Source organism: Alosa alosa, chromosome 12 (assembly GCF_017589495.1).
Source record: "Alosa alosa isolate M-15738 ecotype Scorff River chromosome 12, AALO_Geno_1.1, whole genome shotgun sequence".
Classification (NCBI taxonomy): domain Eukaryota; kingdom Metazoa; phylum Chordata; class Actinopteri; order Clupeiformes; family Clupeidae; genus Alosa; species Alosa alosa.
Genome location: NC_063200.1, coordinates 20,647,481 through 20,671,036, shown reverse-complemented (window position 1 = coordinate 20,671,036; position 23,556 = coordinate 20,647,481). Strand labels below are relative to the sequence as shown.

The window sequence follows — 23,556 nt, the reverse complement described above, 5'->3', positions numbered from 1 at the left end:
TAAATGTATTTAATGTAGTGTCTTTGAAGAAGTATAGTCGTAAAGTGTAGCATTGTAAGTAAGTACCATTGTATACTCCAGTTCGATAGGTGGCGGTATACTGATTGTCAACATATACTGATTGTCAACAGGAGTGGATACTGTCATTCTGTGCTGGAGTAGTGTCTCTGAACCTACAACTCACTCTTTACTTTGTAGTTTTAGCTGTCAGATGTCAAACTTATTTTGACTTTCAAACATATACATTAGGAGATCTCTGAAAATGGTATGTAGTGGAATTATTTCGGAATTAATATCGCCTCAAGTTATGTCGCAAGTTAAGTTTGAAGTCAAATTAGCTAGCTAGTAGATGTCTTAAGTTAGGTTAACTTGATAGGAAAGTGGAAGTTAGGGTACTACTATGTAGTTAAACGAGAAACGACATTTCTTCAAATGAGTCTAACACGACAGAAATGGCTGCATATTTTGTGCGTTTTTGATGTTAATGTTTGTTGAACCACTTAGCGAACTGCTAACTTCACGGTATGTTGTAAAACCAAGAAGGTGCGGTATGCTACCACACTTAGCTTGCTGCTTAAAGTTCAGTTAATGTGACGTGTTCTTACGCAAAATACTAAGTGTTCTGTAATAATTCACTCCAAATTGAGTTGTTGTGCCTTTCTACGACCAGTTGACATCAAACGTTGATGACAAGTTAAATCCAAATAGATTTTGAGTGTTTGTATTTCATCTGTAGTACTTTCTTCGGGCCTTGTCCTTAAAGTAGGAGTAAAGTTCAAGTTGGTTCTATTAAGACGTGCTTTGACTGCTTCCTTTCGAAATCACCGACCACTGTACCACTGTAATTTCGGTGACTGTTCGCTTCACTAGGCGCTTTTGTACTTTATATTGTTGTTATGTATGTTTGTACGTTATATTATTTTTGAACATACAGTCAGTGTAAGTTCATAATTGATACGGCATGGATTTCAGCTTCATCTCAAGTTTTGTCTTTTTTCCCCTCCTCCTAGGTGTCAATATTTGTAAAGACTTCATAAATATCAGACAACAATGTTTCCACCAAATCTTCCAATCAAAACACTTGTGTTCCTGGGGCTCTGTCAGTTTGGCCGAAGAGGTCTTGCTTCTGCCCCAGAGCTCAGAGATCAACCCAAGAAGATCGGTGAGCCCTCACATATATGTTATCACTCTCTGTAATAACACAATTAATTGAGTTGATGTATATGTACAAAGCTTCAAAAAGTCAGTCTCAATGCTGGAAAGGGAAGTGTTCGTTTTAACTCTGCTTGTAATAAGCTTATAATTTGAAACCACTTGTTTGTATATTTAGTGCCATAAAAACAAGTTTCTCCCCCCTGTAGCCATAGTTGGAGCAGGAATTGGAGGTACCGCTGCTGCCTACTTCCTGCGGCAGGAGTTTGGAGAGAGTGTTAAAATTGACATATTCGAACCAGGAAAGGTTGGGGGCCGTCTAGCCACGGAGAACATTGCAGGTGACGAATATGAGACAGGAGGATCCATTATCCACCCACTGAACCTGCACATGAAGCACTTTGTGGATAAGCTAGGTAAAGATGATTACAAACTATATCAGCATGGCAAATGAAATCCTTTTAAATAAATGCCTTGAATGGGATGTGCTGTTATGTTGATATCATATACTGCAAAATGTGAATTGCACTTTTGTTAGTAATCGAGGTCTATGTAGTGGTACATGCTGAAAGCAGTTGTAAGCAGTGATAGATATATAATGTACGATATGTGGTAGACATTTCTAATTGCCACGATCCCCTGTTGTTATCTACATTGATAGGGTTGAATCCACGAAAGGATGTGCCCTCTAAAATGGCAATTTTCGACGGGAAGGAGTTGACGTTTGAGGAGAGTGACTGGTTCGTTGTCAATATCTTTCGGATGCTATGGCAATATGGGTTCAACTTCCTGCGTATGTACATGTGGGTGGAGGGAATTCTGGACAAGTTCATGAGGTGAGTCACTGGGTCACTGAGTTAAATGCTCTTGAATGACTCCGAATATATACATTTGTTTGGATATATAATCTCAGATATAACTTTCACATCAAATGGACTTTGAATGGCTCAGTATGAATTGAATGCTTCACCATTGCATTGATTTCATCGATGAATTGATTAGTTTCCATATACAGTGCCTATGGTCTCTCTGTCTCTCTCACTCTCTCCTCAGGATATACCAGTACCAGCAGTTTAGCTATGCCTTCTCGAGTGTTGACAGGCTGTTACATGCGATGGGCGGCGATGCCTTTCTTACCTTAACCAACCAGACCTTGGAAGAAGCCATGATGGGGGAGGGCTTCTCTCAGAACTTCCTGAATGACATCGTGGCCCCTGTCACACGTGTCAATTACGGCCAGAGTGTCCGCATCAATGGATTAGTGGGTACGGATGAATCACAAACTGGAAGCGACCCCATGTTTTTGCATGAATTGCATATCAGCTAATGATTATTAGCTCTAAAGTAAAGGGTCGTACAGTAACTCAAGAAATGAATTTCAAAGTCATTTGAAGCCAAGACATTGCTTTCAAAGGATATTTTATTTAAAGACAACAGATTGATACATCTGTAGGTGCAACTAATGCTTTATTACGCTACAGTAAGGTTTTGTTTGGTTTGAAAGCAGCACATTTTTCAAACTACCTAAAAAGCACATGTAGGCCTACTATGAACCTTTCAAACACCACCACCATCCCAGTTGGCACTGCTAGCAAGGTACAGTTGTACTGTGAAAGCTCTCCTCATATTTTCGCTTGGTTCTCCTTCCCTGAACACAGAACTACATAGTGAATAGCCTATTGGGAATTGCAGGTCTGTTTATCAGTCCTTCACCTGACAGTGCATCATCAAAACTAATGTGAAGATGACCACAAAACAAGTTTTGTATAAAAGCATATCTCATAAAGTAGCAAATTGTTGCATAGTGTTACTTTTCATGTAAACCCTCTGTTCACAAAATGCGTTTTGCAGACCTCCCCCTGGACTGTGTTAAAGTGTGTCCAGGACACTGTGTTAAGACTGGATAGGTGTAAGCTAGTGCTGTTTTGGGTCCTGCAGGTGCCGTGTCTCTCGCCGGGGCAGACTCAGGGCTATGGGCAGTGGACGGGGGCAATAAGAGGGTATGTTCTGGCCTTCTGTACCACAGCAAAGCCGAGCTCATTCAGGCACGTGTGACCGCCATCGCAGTCAAACACAGACCCTCCAAGAGTGGTAAGTGGTAATCTATTCTAGTTCTGTTGTGATAGACTTTTTCTTCACCTTTAATGTATTGAGTTCAACAAGTTTTAAGACGCTGGTTGTAAAACTGATGATTATACTCATTATACTCAGGTCACTCTTGATTTCAAAAAGGGTCATAGTTTTACTCTCCCCTTCTCCACTCTCCTTGTCGTTAGGTAACTCTGTTAACCTCTATGAGGTTAATTACGTCAGCCAATCAGGTGCAGCTCATTCCCTCTATGACATTGTCATCGTGGCCACACCCCTGCACCAGGGCCTATCAGACATCGCCTTCCTGGGCTTTTCCCCACCCATTCCCTCGCACTTCCCTGGCCGCTTCCATCAAACGATGGCCACGCTGGTCCACGGCCGGCTCAACGTCTCCTTCCTGGGCTCTGCCGCCGACCCGGCCCACTTCTTCTACTCGGACATCCTCACCACTGAGCACCAGCGCCTGGACATCAACAGCCTGAGCTCGCTGGACCCCGTGAGCATCCCGCCGGGCTACAAGCGGCCGCCGGCCTCGCAGCCCTCCGTCTGGAAGGTGTTCTCACCGCGGCCGCTGACACCGGAGCAGCTGGGCGCCATGTTCGTGTCGTGGGACGAGGTGTCGGAGACCCGCTGGCTGGCGTACCCGGCATACAGCCCGCCACACCGCGGCACGCCGCCCTTCGAGCTGCACGAACGCCTCTACTACCTGAACGCCATAGAGTGGGCGGCCAGCGCCATGGAGATGAGCGCCATCTCTGCCCGCAACCTAGCGCTGCTCGCCCACCACCGCTGGCATGGTCAGACCGCCAAGGTGGACCAGGAGGACCTCCACACCCGTCTGAGGGGGGAGCTGTAGAGGTGTGGAGTGAAGGGAGGGACAGGCGCAAAGGCACAGCTGGTTGGAGAGGGGGGCGATGAGGAGACGTGCCCCAGAGCTAACTCTCTTCACCGGTCTTAGTTTACTCGTAATGCCCACAACTGGCAAAAATAAAAAAAAATCCCCATGACTATTGGAGTTTAGAGTAGGAAGATGTTGTGGGAGGGTTAATTCAGCAAAACTCAAAACAACAAAGGGACATGAAAAAAAGATGCTGTTGTTGTCGGACTAAAGTATACCTTTAAAGGGCTGCCTCACTGTTTGGTTTCGAAAATAATTCATAATTTAATCGTCAGGCCATTGGTCCTGCAGAAATTATCAACTACTTTTAAAATAGTATCAAACACAAATGATTTAAAAGTAATTATAATATAATTATAATAATTATATTGATGATACAATAATGTAAAGGCCAGCACAAGTTAGTAAAACAAAAATCCACCATGAAAGACTTTGAAACTGCTTAAGAAAACTATGTGACGCTGTGCGATTCTGATACCATACAACATTTCTAAAATCGAACTGTTTTTAAAGTGTAACTCCAGAGTAAAAACAACCTAGCGTCTATTTATGATACTTAACAATTTCAAACTTTTGATTGAGAGCAAAATTATGTTAATTGGTGGCGTTTTGAGCAAGACTGTTTATTTGCATTATCACTGAATGGGCTTACAGTGATGCTAACAGGGCAAGGTGGCAAGTTGCTATTTTACACCACTAGCAATGCTTAAAATATAATTACACTTCTGTGGTAGTGTGGTGAGGGTTTCTACAGACAAACCGAAGTATTGTAAACTTTCAAAGTGAACAGAGAGGTTATAACAATGCATGGATCTGTAGGAATAAAATCCCATGGATTCCTGGTCTGGTATTGTCAAATCAGCGGGCGCGTTCAATCGAATCAGCGCTGCGCAGATCTCGTAAGACATGTTCGTATTAAAAGCGCTAGATCTGCACAGTGCTGCAAGGCCGAACCCGCCCGTCAATTTGACGATACCAGAACAGGAAGTCATGGATTTTTTCTACAGATACAGGTCTTGTTATAACATATACAATACTTCGGTTTGTTTGTAGAAACCCTCACCACGCTACCACACTACCACAGAAGTGTAATTCTATTTTAAGCATTGCTAGTGGTATAAAATAGGGTGTGGCACCTTGCCCTGTTAGCAACACCGTAAGTCCATGACCCATGAAACATGAAATTCATACAACATATGACATACACCAGGGATTGGAGGACACATTTCACAAACATTACCTAATAATAGACCACAAAGGTGACCACCTACCCACTTATATTATATTTATTTTCATAAAAAATATGTTCTTTATCTTAAAGAAGCTTTTAACGTGTTTCAAGGTGGATTTGTTACTAATTTGTTTTCACGTAGATCTCCATTTCTCAAGGTCTCCGAGTACTGTCAATACGAAAAAACACGAAAACAATGTTTTTTTACCTAGCTGGAGTTGCTACAGCCAGGCAGCTACAGCACTACACTGGGGGCATGTACATGAGAGCTCACGGACATGCCCCGAGAGTGTAGCTGCTGGCTGTAGCAATTCGAGCTAGGTTAAACCTATTGTTTTCAGGTTTTTTTCACACTGACCATATTCGGTGATCTTGAGAACCTCCAGACAGAACAACACTGTGCTGATTGTGTCACGGCAGTGTTCGAGTTCTTGAATTGAGCTCATAATGTACTGTATTCTGACATGCACTTTGGGAGAGCAAATGAGCAATAGGAAGACCAAGGTGGTGTGATTCTTTTGGGAACATCTGTGTAACCAGATAAGCCATTGACACCATTGGTCATTGCTTTTCAAAACTGCTGACAAAACCGCAAAACTGCAAGCGAATAAGGAAGTTCTGAAAACCACTTGATAGATACTATAAGAAATGTCTCAGGTCTCTGATGCCACCTCAGATGTCTTTGATATGCTTGTTAGTCTGTCTGTGTTATAAGCACAGCAACAGAGGCACATTAGTTCAGCAATAACTTTTTAAAATACATCAAATGGCAGGATTTTATGTGCACAGTTTTTCTGAAAGCTCAAGTGACAAATACAAATGGGCCTAATATGTTATATGTTTAGATACGCTTTCTAAGAAGTCCTCTGTTAGTGGGATACATGTAGACAGAAACCTGCTGCCTGTAGAAGGTGAATTTTCTGGATAGCCTCTGTGTCTTCAGTGTCTTGTGATTAGCTGCTAATGTCAAATAATCATTAACAGTTATGTAAAAGTAGTTTACAGATTTTTTTATACAGTACAATCAGCTTGTCTCTGAGTGCTTCTGTGCTTCTCATAAGTCAACATCTGGTGGCTTCCTTCTGGTCGTTGCTAAATAATGACCAGTAATGAGTCACTGTATCTTTGACGAAAAAAATTACGTGAATTGAAATTTGCTTCGTCGATATTAGTAGTGTTATGTATTGCACCTTTAAAATCAAGGTAGGCCTACTGCTAGATTTTTAATTACTATGCTTTTTTAGTGAGCCACTTGCAATAACCTGTCATTCCCAAAGTGCCTTTAATGCTTTTTTAGCAATAAGAAAAATAAAATAGGGACTGTTTGTAAAGATGATGTGTGTTGCTGTGTAAACAGGGCCAAACTGAGATGTGAGTTTTCATGGGAAATACTGAACTGTAACCAGGCTCCTATTTGATACTGTAACTGAAGCAGACAGAGAGACCCCTTGGAGACCCCTAGGAGTACAGTATAGTGTGGTGCAAGTACACTAAGACCACCAGGATCCCGATATTTCCTAAAGTTAAGATCGGCAAAAGACCTTTATTCAATTAGTTTAAAGTAGCCTGGGTGATCCCACATGAACCAGTGAGCAAATTTGAATTTGATCTGCAGGTTGGTCTGGATAGGAGCCCGTTGACGTCTGTTCCCGAATAACCCAGGAATGTGTATTTTCTTTGGAATTGAGTGAACAACTGCATTTAAAACCTTTATTTACGAGACAGATAAGTTTGCTGCACTTCTGAAACGATTTGGTGAGACTTTAATGCACACATTTAAGTTGAATTTCACTTATGGTTATGCCTGTGGAAGCAGAGAAAGGCAAGTTCGGAAACGGGGGTCAATGGGCTCCTTTCCAGACAGATAGGCAGAGCAAATTCAAATTTACTAACCAGTTAATCTGGGTTCACCCAGGCTACTTTTAACTTATTGAATTAAGCTCTTTTGCCGATCTTAACTTTAGGAAATATCGGGATCCTGGTGGTCTTAGTGTACTTGCACCACGCTATACTGTACTCCTGTTTACTAACAGTTTCGTCTGGGTTCACCCTGGTTGTGAGACGACACCTGCTGCTGAGCGTTGTCTCGCCACCGTGGTCTCTGTACTTCCTCTTCCTGGAGGCTGATGGAACGCAGTTTAAGGTGTTCCCGGTTCCTGATGCTATGTAGACCAAATAGAACGAATAACCCAAGCCCATAGGTTAGTGTAAGGTACATTAGGGTGTATTATATTCCTCTCCTGTGCCTTTTAAGTCTTGGAAAATCAATAACTATAGAATTATGCTGGAGTTTGTGTGATGCCATTGTTGACATTTCTTCCTGTGTTTCTTTCTTTGTTTAAAAAAAGAATAGAATTCTGTCTGACTTACTAAGTTTTATTTTTTTCTGTGTCAACTGTAATATGAACATGCACCTCTTGAATTGGTATTTGGAATTTGAAACCATCAATCATGATGAACACTGACCTACTGTTTCAGTGAGTAGAAGGAAGAAGTCAGGCGCAGAATGGACTGAATGCAATTAAAAAGAAAAAAAAAAAAAAAAAAAATGCAATATATACTTTGTGCTTGTTGACAAAACGTCTAAATGAAGAATTAATGAGTTGAACAATTAATAAAATGGTTTAAGGAGGACACGTCTAACAGAGGGTCTGGTCATAATTTAACTTACTCAGATTGTTCAGGGACCTTCATTGTTAAATTGTTAAATCAGTTAATTTGAAGAAACAACAATAAATCTTGTTTTATGTTTTATACAAATGTTTTTTTTTGTGAGAATGAAGGCACAGTTCCTGTTCTGCTATTGGTCGTTTTGTCTCTGTGAAGATACTGGGAGTAACATCTGTTTTCTTTGGTGAACAGTGGGCTGTGTTTACACGGCAGGCCGACTGGATCTGAAAATACCGCTTTCCATGTGCTTTTGTACTGTTTGCACTGACACCACTATGTCCATATACCAGTGCGGTACTGTAGACTGCATCTGATCTATGCCACTTAGGTGCAAAAAAATAGGTGTTTGATCGTATACTATGCAGTGTTAACACAAGAGACCACTTCAGTGTACTGAGGGTCACTTGAACTGGATGTGATTAAGTTGACAGTGAGGTCTTTGTTTATGATGTCAATAAACCAGTAAAATATTGGAAAATATCTGTTATCATTCTGTTAAATGATATTTGACATTCTTAAAATGGTTTAGTAAGAGTTGTTGCATCTAATAGGTTGATGAGTATCATAAATAATATATCTTTTAGATAAATAAAATAAAAAAAGGTGGATATGCTTTGTTATTTTTTAAGTAATGCTATTACACTCTGGACATAAAGACCATACCTCTCAGTATGCAAGTTTCTATTCAATTGTTCAGAATCCTACATCTAACTTATTCTCTAAATGTGTGGAGAATAACTTCATGGTGACACCTAGTGGAGAACTATGGAAATGACCAGAATATTCCAGAAAGAAATGAAAGTCCGGCAGTTACAATATGAGAAGCATGAGAGACAAACATATAGCTCAAGTCAGAGTCAAATGTAAAGCTGAACTGAGTGTTTCTCTTCTCCAAAGCTGATATAAAAGTTAAGTGAAGATACTGTGCCTTAATTAACTCCAACCTTCATCTACTGATTTGGGGAGCCTGATGGATGCTGTCTCTATCCTCAGATCATTACAGAGCCCTCCTGAGAGATCATGCGCTATGCGCAGACCTCCAGGAGATGAAGAGCAGCCTGCAGTTGCTGAAGAGTTACAGCAGCAGGTCAATAGGCACAGGAGTACCCTCTTTTTGATGAAGCTGAGGAGACACTCTCAACGGACATCATTAGGCCCATCTCCCTCAGGCTAGAGGAGAGAGAGACAACCACTTCATCCTGTCACTGGACACAGAGGAAGCTTCTCCCCAGAGGAGCTGTCCGTCAGGCAGGCAGGTGGGTGGGAGGCTGCAGGTGATCAGGCAGAGGCAGGTGATGTGGGGGCAATGGGAATGAGAACGACTTCCACTCACCACGTGCAGCAGCTCAGGCAGGAGGTTGAGCGAACGATGAGTCCGCACACCAGAATCTGCTCCTTAGCGAGCTGCGCCATGGCTGACAAGAAGCTCTACATAGAGGTGCCAAAGAAACTGGAAGCTGAGAGGAAGAAACAGGATGTTGAGAATACCTGGCTGCCCTCAGACTACAGTTAAGCTATATGAACACGTCAGAGTACCACAGCCACAGCTCACACACTCGGGACTGCACTGCAGACACACAGCATATTGACTCATGTTAAAATTAATATTTTCCTTTGTTTTATATGAGATGTAGATGTTAAGTAACATGTACACTATTTTTGCCATTTTGTTTAACATGGAGTGGAGCTGACATTTCCCTCCTGACATAGCCTTTACTTAAATTATCTATAAAATATGGTATGTCAGTTGTAGGTTTGAGATAGCCCACTACTGAAGGATCGTGTTTAACCAGGTTAAAGGTACAGTACATACAGAAAGTACTCACAGCACTTCACTTTTTCCACATTTTGTTATGTTACAGCCTTATTCCAAAATGGATTGAGTTATTTTTTTCCCTCAACATTCTACACACAATACCCCATAATGACAACTTAAAAAAAGTTTGAGATTTTTGCAAATGTATTAAAAATAAAAAAACAAAGAAATCACTTGTACATAAGTATTCACAGCCTTTGAGATCAAGCTCAAAATTGAGCTCAGGTGCATTCTGTTTCATTTTGCATCCTTGAGATGCTTCTACAGCTTAATTGGAGTCCACTTGTGGTAAACTTCAGTTGATTTGACATGATTTGGTAAGGCATTTACCTGTCTATACAAGGTTCCACAGATAACAGTGCATGTCAGACCACAAAACAAACAAACAAACAAGAAGTCAAGGGAATCGTCTGTAGACCTCCGAGACAGGATTGTCTCAAGGCACAGATCTGGGGAAGGGTTCAGAAATTCTGCTGCTTTAGAGGTCCCAATGAGCACAGTGGCCGCATCATCCGTAAATGGAAGAAGTTTGGAACCACCAGGACTTTTCCTAGAGCTGGCTGTCCCTCTAAATGAGTGATCGGAGAGAAGGGCTTTAGTTGGGGAAGTGACCAATAACCCGATGGTCACTCTGACAGAACTCCAGGGTTCCTCTGTAGAGAGAGGAGAACCTTCCAGAAGGACGACCATAGCTAGCACTCCATCAATCAGGCCTGTATGGTAGGCCAGCCGGAAACCACTCCTAAAAGGCATATGCCTGGAGTTTGCCAAAAGGCACCTGAAAGACTTTCAGACCATGATAAACAAAATTCTCTGGTCTGATGAGACAAAGATCGAACTCTTTGGTGTGAATGCCAAGCGTTATGTTTGGAGGACACCAGGCACCGCTCATCACCTGGCCAATACCATCCCTACAGTGAAGCATGGTGGTGGCAGCATCATGCTGTGGGGATGTTTTTCAGCGGCAGGAACTGGGAGACTTGTCAGGATTGAGAGAAAGATGAATGCATAGAGCTCTTGACCTCAGACTGGGACGCCGGTTCATCTTTTAACAGGACAATGACCCTACGCACATAGCCAAAATATCGAAGGAGTGGCTTCAGGACAACTCTGTGAATGTCCTAGAGTGGTCCAGCCAGAGCTCAGACTTGAATCCCATTGAATATCTCTAGAGGGATCTGAAAATGGCTGTGCACCGACGTTCCCCATCCAACCTGAAGCTCAAGAGGTTCTGTAAAGAGGAATGGGTGAAACTGGCCAAAGATAGGTGTGCAAAGCTTGTGGCTTCATATTCCAAAAGACTTGAGGCTATAATTGCTGCCAAAGGTGCCACAGCAAAGTATTGAGCAAAGGCTGTGAATACTTATGTACATATTATATTTTTGTTCTTTATTTCTAATAAATGCAATCTAATAAAACATTTATAAAAATATGTTTTTCATGTTGTCATTATGGGGTATTGTGTGTAGAATTTTGTGGAAAAAAAAAAAATTGAATCCATTTTGGAATAAGGTAACATAACGGAATGTGGAAAAAAAGAAGTGCTGTGAATACTTTCTATAGGCACTGTATAACCCCCCCATTCAAATATGTTTGCTATTAAAGGTAAACTATGCAGTATTGGCAATTTCCTTACTGTTTTCTCGGTTTTGCTTCTTTTTCGCTGGCTCTGTCATGACGAATGTCTGAAAAACTCCATCGCTACCTTTTTCTAGCCGGTGCCTGGCGTGTATGTGTATTTGAATGCAGTAAAGCAATTCGTTACACTAGTTATAATTCCTGACACGGAGGCCATCGGCCCGCCGGCGCACAGTTGCAAGGGTGGTTTTTCCGCTCACAGGTGCTAGGGGGAAGCGAGACGGCCACCATTCAACCCGAAAAAAGTCATATAACTATCCCAATGACTCTGAAGCTGTTAAATAAAGGTAAATTAAGCTTAAAAACTTGCATATTAAGCTAAAAAACCTGCATAGTGTGCCTTTAATCAAACTTGGGAACTTGGGTTGTTTTGTAATTTGACAAATTGACAGGGAATTGTAAAAATGTTTCCTATTTAAAACCATCAGAGCATTTCTGGCACATTTAAGTGTACATTTCAGAATATATATCTCAGAAGCAAATTCCTGTGTGGTAGGCTACCTGTGTGTGAATGAATCAAAACCCCTACTGCTATGTGTTATGCAATTCTCTTGGATGACTAGAGGTGAGCTTGGGTGGGAAATGCTGTTTGGTTAACCTCCGTCACCTCTCATTAAATATTTAGCAGTGTAAACAATTTAGAATGTCCTTCCCAAACATCTCAAGGTCAAGAGGCCACAAAGAAAGAAAATGCAGATGTAACAAAAAATGCTGCATCTAATTTGTGTGTTGGAGGAAACAACTTGTGGTCAGTTCTCCTAATTCATAATGGACACAGATGTTCTTTGGTCACTGTGTGGGTCGACATTACCACAGAGAACTGGCTTGAGGCAAAATTGAGTCTGTTTTTATGATGGTAAAAACATGGGTTCCCTTTAACTTTAAACACAAAATCTGAGTGTTGAGACTAATTAGTTCTTGCATAAGTCTTGGACCGGTTCCATATGGGCCCCAAGAGGGCCCTTATACTGTAGGTTTCAAACAAGAACTGATACACACCTTTTACTCTGAGCCTGACAAAGATCCAAGTCCTGTATAATGGTCCATATACGCCCAGCTTGGTTCAAGCGCTGACTAGGCACATAATATGGTTCAAGCGCTGACTAGGCACCGCTAAGAAATAGTTCTTTGGCAACAGATAATATGACATATTTGTGGTGTGCTCAATACCAGTGATTGATAGTTGATGTCGTTAACAAAAGGGCTAGTGAAATAAATGGGACCGGTTTCCCCGAACACAAAGTGAGCTGATGTGTTGATTAATGATCTCAGGAATAGCACTTTTTATTATAAACCACAAAGTCATCTATCCACATAGTTGGATTTTCCAAAGTGCAGAATGTTAACATTGTCAGTGTTGTCAGTGCTGGAAAATCCAAGGCAGCTCCTCTCAGGAATAATAAAACACATGTTTTATTTCACACGTATGGTTCTGGTATACACAGAATGTATTAGAATGCATAATCCCGTTCTGGAGGACAAAGCATGGCTCTTCGGCATCATATCCATGCACACAATTACCAGTCTGTTTGGTCTTTGTGATGTTCTAAAGTTCCGCACATTGTGTCAATGATACACATCCAGCTAACATTTCTGTTGTATTTGTTGTATTGCAAAGAGGAAACGACTTTAGATGTCAACAATATGAGTAATGCCCCCGGCCCCCCCCCCCCCCCCAACACACCCACCCACCCCACCAACACACACACAAACACACACACACACACACACCATCCATTTTTCTTCAGATGCACACAGATCACCGGCACACCCCGGCACCCAAAATAAAGGACCATCTGACCCCGAGGCCAACAATGGCGCCCATTCTGCACCCAAATAATGCCACGTCTGTGCGTTATCCCCGATGTGCCACCCAGCTGCCTGCAGGTAGCCATGGACAATAGGATGATGTCTGCCAGCATTCGCCAAGCATGTGATGTCCCCGGGGCATATAATAGGCATCGGCAGTGAAAAGAAAACACGACTCAAAGTACGGACTGACAAACAAGCACTTTTGTGAGACACAGTGACCCACTTCAAGGTTTGGCAACATGAGATTTGAAGTGCCCATCTGTGTGTTCTTAGCCGTCGCAGGCTTACAGTATGGTGAGAACATTAAGCTGTCATTTGTCAAATGTGGTAAATCTTACTTATCATTATGTTAGTGTCTTATGGATGCTTTTGCTGTTGTTGTTGTGTTAAAAATGTGGTGTGTGATGTGATAAAGCTGAATAGTGTTGTTTTTATACTTTTAATGTGAATTATTTTTTATAGTGTTAGGCTAGGAAAGCAAAGCTGTTAAAACAATGTGACACCGCAGGCATTCAGAGGTTACATGGTTCAGTCAAAAATGTAAACTAAGCAATGCATAATGATATTCTCAAAAATCTTCCATCTACTAAGACATTTTGTCATAAACTGTCTTGTCTGTTTACGCAGATTGATATCTTGATAGAACAGTGTGGGGAGGCCATTATGTGACAACTGTATTTCTATATTTTCATATTCACACAAGCATTGGAAGACACTGCACTCCTTTGCATGGGTCAATATGTCGATCCGTGGAGTTTGAAGGTGTACACATAGACATTGATAAAAACAGTTTCATGGCCTGTACATTTAAAAAGCGAACTGTGATATCTCCAGCCCATGCAGCATCACTGGCATCAGAAGAGAAGGAGGATTCATCTGAAGAAAAAGGTACAGCGATGTTGAACATGTACAGATCATGACCCCTACCCCACCCCACCCCACCAGCACCACCCTAGATGATCATGTGTGCATAATTACGACCTCTCTCTGGTTGAGTGAATATTCAGCACATTTTTGTGTTTTTGCCACATAGCAAGAGAGAGACCTCTGTGGTTTTAACTCTTATGGGTTAACCCTAATAGCAGTGGGATATGATGTTGTTCTGGGTGGGCTGGTGGACTGACGCCAGCCAGCTCAGTGCCATAACACATTGTCTCCTGAATCAGCTGGAGGATTGGGGGGAAAGAATGATATGTTTCTCTTTTCTCTCTTTGTGTCGGCAGTGGACCAATTGACTTTGCTGCTGAAAAGAGGTACATTTTATTAAAACATTTAGTACATTAGTGATACATTATCAGATAGTTTACAGCTTTGTAGCTGTATTCTCACCATGAAAACCCATGTTTGGCCTGTATACTCTACTTTTCACAAGCGTACTCACAAAAGGTGTTTTGGTAGTTTAGTACATTTACAATGGTTTGCATTTGGTAGTTTGATATCTCTGAGAGTCACCTGATGATTAAAACTGTAGGAGGACATTTTTATTATGTTACCATTCTAGAAACATACACAGTATGTGTCAGCATAATTTTGTTTTAGCTTTTCTGCTCTTTTGTCATTTTTGTTGATTTGTATGCTAGCTGTAATTTGAAATGACTCAATGCTGCTACATTTTAGTAGAGTGCTCTCTCTCTCTCTCTCTCTCTCTCTCTCTCTCTCTCTCTCTCTCTCTCTCTCTCTCTCTCTCTCTCTCTTTCTGATGACCATTAGATCAGCAGGAGTTTGAGGCAGCCCAGCAGGAGACTGCTGATGAGACTCAAGCTACCAAGGGTAAAGACTCAGTCGAAGTCGAAGTCTCAGTCTTCGACTAGTACCATTTCAGCGGCCTTCTAGGCTTCTACGGGAACCAACAGCCGATGAAAAGTTTTTCTGATTTTTTGTTTGTTTGTTTACAGTTTTGACCAGTCTCAGGCCTCTTCAGTGTAATATTTGACTCCTTGTCATTATCCCAACAATATTAACACACATCCATTACTGCATGTTGTTAATTTCCTAGTTCCTTTTCACTTTTTGTCCCTGGGAAAAACTTCTTTCACTTCCTAATTAAGTCAAAGTGCTTCACCTACTTTTTTCTTTCATAGAATAAGAGTGAGTGTTAACCCTCTTCTGAAACATTCTTTCATTCCCTCCTGGTCAACTTTGCTTCATATCTTTCAGAGACGGGAGGTGCAAAAGCAGCCCATTTAGCTGAAGTGGCTGAAGCTGCAGAAGGTACTAACCCAGTTTAGTACACTAATCATCAATGGTAACCTTTGGTAACCTTTTTGGCTTCACCTGCAGTACTTCTCATGAAACATTTTGTTTATCGATTTACCCATACATCTTGCAGTGTGGTCACTATGTCATATTGATTTTATGATAGAGAAGTGCCGCTTGTTCCATATGAAAAGGTTTATTAGACAATGATGTTTCAGCCTATAGGGCCTTCATCAGATCATACCTAGGACCTTCATCAGATCATACCTATAGGGCTTTCATCAAATCTCTATCACTGAACTTTTTACCAGTGGCCAGCACCTCACAAAAGAATCTTTGGTGTGTGTTAGGGGCAGTCGTGGCCTACAGGTTAGGGCTTCGGGCTTGGAACCAAAGGGTTGCCATTTCGATCCCCGAGCAGTGGGAATGGCTGAAGTGCCCTTGAGCAAGGCACCTAACCCCTCACTGCTCCCTGAGCGCTGCTGTAGCAAGGCAGCTCACTGCTCCGGGTTAGTGTGTGCTTCACCTCACTGTGTGTTCACTGTGTGCTCTGTGTGTTCACTAATTCATGGATGGGATAAATACAGAGACCAAATTCTTTGTATACGCAAGTATACTTGGCCTAGAAACCTGATTTACATTTACATTTTACATGCAGTGCGTTACATGCACTTTTTATGTTTTTTTTTTCATTTTATGCCCATATGTTTTTTATTTGTTTTCTTGTTTTGAGTTATTTTACAACCTCTCAGTTTTAGACCCTGTTTGCATGTTCTTTCATTCCCTCCTAATTCTCTTAGCTTGATGTTCTTTAGGTCAGTTGGGTGCTGAGGCTGCCCAGGTTGAGAAAGCTGAAGAGGCCGAAGTTGCAGAAGGTAAAAAAAAAAAAAACATCTAGTAGGCTACACTAATGCCACCTTCATGACGACTGTTAACTTGGAGGACCCATCTTTAAAAATCCCAACCTCCAAAAAAAAGTATGTTTGTGAGATCAGCTCAGAAAACAAATATAAGAACTACTTACTTTTATTGAGTAACAATGAGAATGTCTCGGCCAAAGTTTCTATTTGTAGTTTTAATTTAATGATAAATTACCTTGCCTATTTGCAATGAGAGTGAGGTTCGCTTCTTGTTGTCCATGATTGGAGAGCATGATTGTGACATCAAGTTAGGTACTTCAGGGCATAAGAGTCCCGCAGGAGTCTCCGAGCATAAAATCCGACCCGACTTTGCGTTCAAGTCATTTTTCTTCAGTCAGAGGTCAGGATTCCCAAATATCTGACATGCCATTAAGGCACATTAACTCCCATGAATTACAGGCTGCCCAGTCACATCCACTAATTACCATGAAATGTTGTGTTTGTTTATCTAGACCAGGGGTAGGCAACCTTTTCTCTTAAAGGAGAATTCCGGTGTGATATTGACCTAAAGTGTATTGAAACATGATACCGAGTGTGAACATATGTCTCATAGCCCATCTCGGCTTGTCCCCTGCACTCCAAAATCTGGCTAGTTAGCAAATGCTACCAACAGCTTTTTTCAATAGTGGTGCTTGACATCGGGACTAGCCATGCAAATAAATCACTGTTTTACACCCATTTACGAGGCTCAATGTATCTCCACACTTCATTGGTAGACTTCCGAGGGCCCTGACATTTAAAACGAGACATTGAGAACTTTGAAAAAGCACTGGTAGTTTACTTACAAGACGATTTACAGACAGTATCTTCACGAAGTTTAGTGTTTGCAGCCATCTTGAATTTAGTCCGCGATAAATTAGAAAGCAACGAGTAAGAATGAACTGGTATGATAAAGGGATCAGATTCCAAAAATAATTCAGTGGAAATGCATGGATTCCAATCAGATTCCAAAAATAATTCAGTGGAAATGCATGGATTCCAGTTTCTTCCAGTAGCAGCAACTGGAATCCATGCATTTCCACTGAATTATTTTTGGAATCTGATCCCTTATCATAGCTGTTCATTCTTACTGCTCTTTCTAATTTATCGCGGACTAAATTCAAGATGGCTGCAAACGCTTAAACTTCGGAAGATACTGTCTGTATAAATCGCCTTGTAAGTAAACTACCAGTGCTTTTCAAAGTTCTCAATGTCTCGCTTTAAATGTCAGGGCCCTCGAAGTCTACCAATGAAGTGTGGAGATACATTGAGCCTCGTAAATGGGTGTAAAACAGTGATTTATTTCATGGTTAGCCCGGATGTCAAGCACCACTATTGAAAAAGCTGTTGGTAGCATCGCTAACTAGCCAGATTTTGGAGTGCAGGGGACAAGCCGAGATGGGCTATGAGACATACGCTCACACTCAGTATCATGTTTCAATACACTTTAGGTCAATATCACACCGGAATTCTCCTTTAAAAGGGCCATTTTTTTGACCAGAAATAAGAATAAATATATCTCGGGCCGCAAAGATATCGGATAAAAGATATCTTTAAAAGGAAATCAGTTTAAATATTTCTCTTTATTAGCCTCAGGCATATGGCATAATCACCGTACTCTGCATATATGTTGTATTGTACAGCAATATTTTTGGGACAGAAAGGTTTTATAACTTCCATTTTTAGAGAGCCAGGGAGCCAGAAAGGAGCTATAGGGCCGCAGATTGCCTACCCCTGATCTAGACTTACATCCTTACTCCTCCAATGTGCTTACTATGTTACCTTCATTTTATGCTTGTTATTTATTTGTTTGCTTGTTTATTTATTTTCAGTTGTTTTACACCCTCTAAGTTTCAGACCCATTTGCCCTTTTTCATCCACTCTAAGCCCAACTGCTAAATCACAACTAACGTGTCAGTGTTTCTACTACGGCTGTAATTCCTGACTGAGGCTTAGGACATGCTGCTGTCCTCTTCCCTGGCCACCACTGCGTATGATAAAATTCCATTCTGACCCTCTGTTCTTGCTGATTTGTGATGATAGATCAGTTTGAGGCAGCCCAAGTGGACAACGCGGAGGAGATCCAAGCAGCAGGAGGTAAAGTCCAGTCCAGTACTCTTATCAGCTCTGACAGTCCAACACAAATATAATCCTTACTGACAGCCATGATCATCAATCAGTAAATTGATGTGTTTGTGCAATACTTACAAAAACACGAAACGTACATTTTTTCTCTGAAATAGTTGTATATTGCAGGTAATAATCTACAACTCAGAGCTGTTGGATAAACAAATATGCTACCATTCTTTGTGTTTGTGTTTGTGAAGGCGTATGTCATCAAACATTCATCTTTCATGTATGTGTCTCTTTCAGACAAGGAGGACAGTGCAGAGGAAGACCCTGACAAAGCCACTAAATACATGGGTATGATTCCAAATTCCATTTTAAGAAATCACTCTCTTCTTGAGAATGTCCTGTATAAATCTTTCATGATGTGTTAAGTAATTAAAATACTGCCTGTCTGCAGAGGCAAATCAGGATGAAGACTCTCATGGTAAGTCATACTTTATTTCCCTTTCAACTGTCTCCACTAACAGTACTCTACAGACTTCACTGTGTTCAGTACTGTCAGACACTTCTTATTTTCCCTATTGCAGAGGTAGTGCAGGAAGAAGACACAGAGGGTAAGATACAGCTGCCATTTTGATTATGATCCATTCCTGCCACTATAAGCAATGTTTAAATATCAGGAACAGACAGGTGTGGAACAGCAGGGTTTGCATCACATAAAGTAAACCCTACATATACATATGTCATTGTACAAGTAGTTTCACAATCTCCATGTCCCACTGAAACATACTTTCATACTACACATAATATGACTGATTATATTCAGTGAAATATAGTGTCCTACTGTTAGTGTGTGAACGCGAACAAGCACAAGCCAAACGACACCTTGGGATGGTTCCCCATCTTAGTCTTTTTTACGTCATCTGGTCGCTATGGAGGGTGTCGGCACATTCTTGAACGCTTGGCCGACCCAGTGGTTTTGACATCTCGGCAAAAACCACATTCGGGTAACAATCTCCAGCATTTGAACATTTTCGGGGGACCGCAGATTTACTGTTGGTGGTGAACCTCAGCTCTAGGTTGGAAGGACATACTATCTTACAACGCAGAGTCAGCTCTAGATGTTCCTTTTACATCCTTGAGCAAAGAGGTTAAAAGGAGTGTCTTGGCCCCCTAGATGAAACAAATATGTATCACTTAATTAAAGCTATCAGTGTGTGTAAATCTATCATCATCATCTATCAATCCTCATTGAGGTGTTAGGGGCAGCCGTGGCCTACTGGTTAGCGCTTCGGACTTGTAACCGGAGGGTTACTGGTTCGAACCCCGACCCTCACTGCTCCCTGAGCGCCGCTGTAGCAGGCAGCTCACTGCGTCGGGATTAGTGTGTGCTTCACTTCTCTGTGTGCTGAGTGTGTTTTACTACTTCACGGATTGAGATAAATGCAGAGACCAAATTTCCCTCACAGGATCAAAAGAGTATACTATACTTATATATCAGTTATTTTATTTTATTTGATTGTTTCTTATGTGACAACAAGATGATGGAAACATTCATGTTAGTTGGTCCATGCTCAATTAAAATCTTATATGAGATCAAGTGCACTAATCAGTTGGACATGTAGCACCTGTTATAAAAAACAATGATGAAAAAAACATTTTGGAAGGTCTACACCCCCCTTATGATGACATAGTCCCTCTAATAATATATCTAGTGATATCTCTGTCCTTGACACAAATATTTATATGATATTTATCATCTCTGCACGATAATCTATCATGCTGATAATCTCTTAACTGCTGGTCAAGGTTCTCCCCTGGTTAACAGCAGTGAGTGACTGAGAGAAATATGGCTCCAGATCTCAGCTATATCTTTTTTTCGAGGCCATTAACAACAGTAAGAACAACAACAACAACTTGCATTATAATGCTTTATCAAGGCACCCAAAGTGCTTTACAGTGACAAATTAACTGATGTTGATGTTTACATACTTGTGTTTTAGCTTGATCCGCCACCCTTCACCTATCTAGTAATCACAAAGTCGGTAGTGTTTCGGCATATGGGTTGCCAGCTCTGCTCTAGTTACCACATCTGCGGTGTACACCGCTCTACAGTATTTTGAAAGTGATTGTAGTACTAGTTTTGGCCAAAATCCTACATACGGTTCCTTTAAGTAGGCATCTGACTGTTGTACTTTTACTTGTACTTGAGTCAAATTTAGCAAAGGGTATCTGTACTTTTACTCAAGTAATGAAGCTGTGTACTCTGTCCACCTCTGCTAAAATGACAAAGATCTGATGATTTCTGATGTTTTCAGATGTGAAAAATGATGCCCAAGAGGCCATAAGAGGTAAGCCTAAATATCCAAATAAGACTAGAAACTTGACTAGAAATATTGCTAATTGCTCATGTGTGACATGGCATTACATTGTATATAATGCATATTTCTCTTGCAGATGAGAATGAATAAATCATTGACTTTTCTCAACTTTACTTTGAGTTTACTGGAGCTTGGGCCTGACTTTATAATAAGCATAATGATAACCTACCAGCAGAGGGCAGTGTTGGCAAGCCATAATAATGACCCATGGCCTGTTTCCTATATAGGCCTACTCTCTCTCTCTCTCTGCCCCCCCTCTGTGTGTGTGTGTGTGTGTGTGGTGTGTGTGTGTGTGTGTGTGTGTGTGTGTGTGCATATGTTTGGGTGTGAGGGCAAATGTATGTGTGAGTGTGTGTGTGTCATTGTCAATGTGTTTATGTGAGATAGAGTAATCACTGATAATGCACTAAATGACTAAACTTCCTCTTTCTTAGATGACTCAAGCTCTGAAGAGAAATCAGAGGGTAGGTGTGACATACTTTTACAACTTTCCATTTATTAAGAAACTTATCATAGAAAGTCCATAATATTACCATATCACCTGACATTGCTTATCTTTAGCCGCCTTAACTTCCACAGACACCCGACAAACACAAGGTAGGAATACACTTTTAAATGTGAACTTCCTATATTCAAGTTTGTCATTTGAAGCTAACCATAAACTTTATGATGTAGATAAGGTACTCTATAAACAAGTCTGTATAGTTATAAAACTTACCTGATATCAACTCCAGCCTTGGGCACAATTTGGTTATTTTAGGCTAAATGCATCCAACAAAATTAAAAACAGGCGTAGTTTAAATTTGTTTGGTCAATCTACAGCATAGTCAGTCATTTTAGACTTTAACCAAATTGTGGTTCCATTTAGAGAAGTAATGATAGGTCTCAACTGGTTTGTTTTTGCCTCTATCTAAAACACCTCGAGTCTGATTATAACTTAGTTCAGTGCCACCTCATTTCCACGCATGGGTCTAAAAATATCCTAGTTTGTTTGTGTAAACAACACACAACAATGATTAAAATGCAATTATAAGTTCGTTCTATATAAACCACTTGGATGGAACATGAAGATGTGTTATGTAAAATAGAGGTGTTGGCTTTTACATAAGCATATTATATGAAGGCTATCTTGACATTTGACTTCAGATTCTTCAGATGAATCCACTGAGGACTTGGCTGAGGAGGAAGGTAACCGCCCAAGCATTTTACAATAATCAGTCTGTCTGGTGTGTGTGTGTGTGTGTGAAACATGGATAGAGAGACAGAGAGAGAGAGAGAGAGAGAGAGAGAGACAGACAGACAGACAGACAGACAGAGTGAAATGATGTTTGTGGGCTTAGTCACAGACAACCATATCAATTTGGCTTAAAAAAAAAAAATTCCCTTCTCAGCATACAATTATGTAACCCAAGGCATGTTGAAGGCGGACGCCTCTCATTCTCCAAGCCTCCCTCGGTCACCAGAAATATAGTTTATGAGACACTGAGACACACATTCAGTCCCCACTGGGGAAACATCTTTGTTTTCCAAGTTGTGTGAAGACCATGTCTCCATCTTTGCCAAATCCTCCATCGACTTCATCCTTCTTGTGGAAATGTGGTCATTTTGCGGCCTCTTCGAGACACGCTTGTTTATTGAAATATGGGTCTAGGCTACCACAGACTCAGTTAACTAGGACAAGAATCCGGGACAGCGATGTCCCTGAGTACCAAGGTGCTGTTGCGGTGTGATTTATGTCTTCTGCATTGTCCCATCTTTATGGTGCCTGGTGTGCCATGCCGTGGTTTGTGTGTGTATGGTTCAGCGACTGTATACCTCTTTCTTCCACTGATTCAGCTAGGGTCAGTGGGAGGATATTCTGAGGTGAGTCAGCTGATTCCAGTCATCAGGACTGTCATTGTCTTCATTGACATGTTCCAAATAGCTTGAGGTAGCCTCAGAGGAGCCTCTCTGGTATTTATGACCTTTGTGCATGTCAGGTCAGGTCAATCGAACACTGCAGGTGTGTGTGTGTGTGGGGGGGGGGTGAAACATTGTTCAATGTATGTCTATCAACAGCACTCGAGGAGTGAACCACTGGATGACAGACAGAGGATGGGGAGAGAAGACGAAGTCTAAGCCATCCAGAGGAGAAATATTACTGCAGAGCCGATTCTGTTCAATAAATAACTATTACACCCTATTAACACACATTTCCTTACTTGTTAATTTATTTTCCTCTTCTCTTATAAATGTGTTACCATAATACTAAACAGCATGCAACAGTGACTTCAATCTTAACGGTCAGCCTTAAAAAGATTTCAGACTGTTTCTTAAGCAGGCTTTGAAGAAACAGCACAATGCATATGGCCTGTACACTGCACATAGTCAAAGGATTTTAATCTAAGTTAAAAGAAAAAGGCCTACTTTCATGTAAACAGCAACAGTGTGTGTTTATATGAAGTTTATAGAAAATTCTCAACCCCACCCACCCTTATCCCAGGCCTCATACTTTTAAAACCCTTATGACCCAGAGGGGGTTTTATTGCTCGTGGAAACATTGTTTGAACATGTTTTTTAACAGTGTCTTGATGGTTGGATTAGAATAAGCCTAGTCACTTATTACAATCCCTATCCTGCTGTAGGCTACATTTGAACTTCCATACCAAACGCATATGAAGTTAGGGCTTCGACGTGATTTGCTCTGAGGTAAATGGTGTCCC

At 41.1% G+C, this 23,556-nt stretch overlaps 2 protein-coding genes across 7 annotated transcripts; both read left to right on the top strand.

The window, feature by feature from the left end:
* The first annotated feature begins 141 nt into the window (after positions 1 to 141).
* Positions 142 to 8,520, top strand: pcyox1 (prenylcysteine oxidase 1). The gene is made up of 7 exons (XM_048259418.1): positions 142 to 265; positions 1,011 to 1,162; positions 1,362 to 1,568; positions 1,814 to 1,988; positions 2,206 to 2,417; positions 3,091 to 3,243; positions 3,429 to 8,520. Exons 2-7 carry the CDS (start codon positions 1,051 to 1,053, stop codon positions 4,097 to 4,099), a joined length of 1,530 nt encoding a protein of 509 aa, XP_048115375.1. The 5' UTR covers positions 142 to 265; positions 1,011 to 1,050; the 3' UTR covers positions 4,100 to 8,520.
* Positions 8,521 to 13,459: 4,939 nt separating this feature from the next.
* LOC125304246 (glutamic acid-rich protein-like) lies at positions 13,460 to 23,044 on the top strand. Of its 6 annotated transcripts, none has more exons than XM_048258354.1 (15): positions 13,460 to 13,602; positions 14,143 to 14,196; positions 14,532 to 14,561; positions 15,019 to 15,078; positions 15,466 to 15,519; positions 16,320 to 16,379; positions 18,447 to 18,500; positions 18,777 to 18,827; positions 18,931 to 18,957; positions 19,061 to 19,087; positions 20,792 to 20,824; positions 21,289 to 21,318; positions 21,434 to 21,451; positions 22,001 to 22,042; positions 22,913 to 23,044. In XM_048258354.1, exons 1-15 carry the CDS (start codon positions 13,548 to 13,550, stop codon positions 22,924 to 22,926), a joined length of 609 nt encoding a protein of 202 aa, XP_048114311.1. In that variant the 5' UTR covers positions 13,460 to 13,547; the 3' UTR covers positions 22,927 to 23,044. The 6 variants fall into 6 exon arrangements, with proteins under 6 accessions (XP_048114311.1, XP_048114310.1, XP_048114314.1 ...); XM_048258353.1 differs by having other exon boundaries at positions 21,416 to 21,451; XM_048258357.1 differs by lacking the exon at positions 15,466 to 15,519 and having other exon boundaries at positions 21,416 to 21,451.
* Positions 23,045 to 23,556: the final 512 nt, after the last annotated feature.

Bases quoted from the DNA above. Each gene is read 5' to 3' on its own strand.
- pcyox1 (XM_048259418.1), top strand. From the start codon at position 1,051: ATGTTTCCACCAAATCTTCCAATCAAAACACTTGTGTTCCTGGGGCTC. The intron at 1,989-2,205 runs GTGAGTCACTGG...CTCTCTCCTCAG, and splicing joins ATTCTGGACAAGTTCATGAG to GATATACCAGTACCAGCAGT. The intron at 2,418-3,090 runs GTACGGATGAAT...TGGGTCCTGCAG, and splicing joins CCGCATCAATGGATTAGTGG to GTGCCGTGTCTCTCGCCGGG.
- LOC125304246 (XM_048258353.1), top strand. From the start codon at position 13,548: ATGAGATTTGAAGTGCCCATCTGTGTGTTCTTAGCCGTCGCAGGCTTA. The intron at 15,520-16,319 runs GTACTAACCCAG...GATGTTCTTTAG, and splicing joins AGTGGCTGAAGCTGCAGAAG to GTCAGTTGGGTGCTGAGGCT. The intron at 19,088-20,791 runs GTAAGATACAGC...TGATGTTTTCAG, and splicing joins GCAGGAAGAAGACACAGAGG to ATGTGAAAAATGATGCCCAA.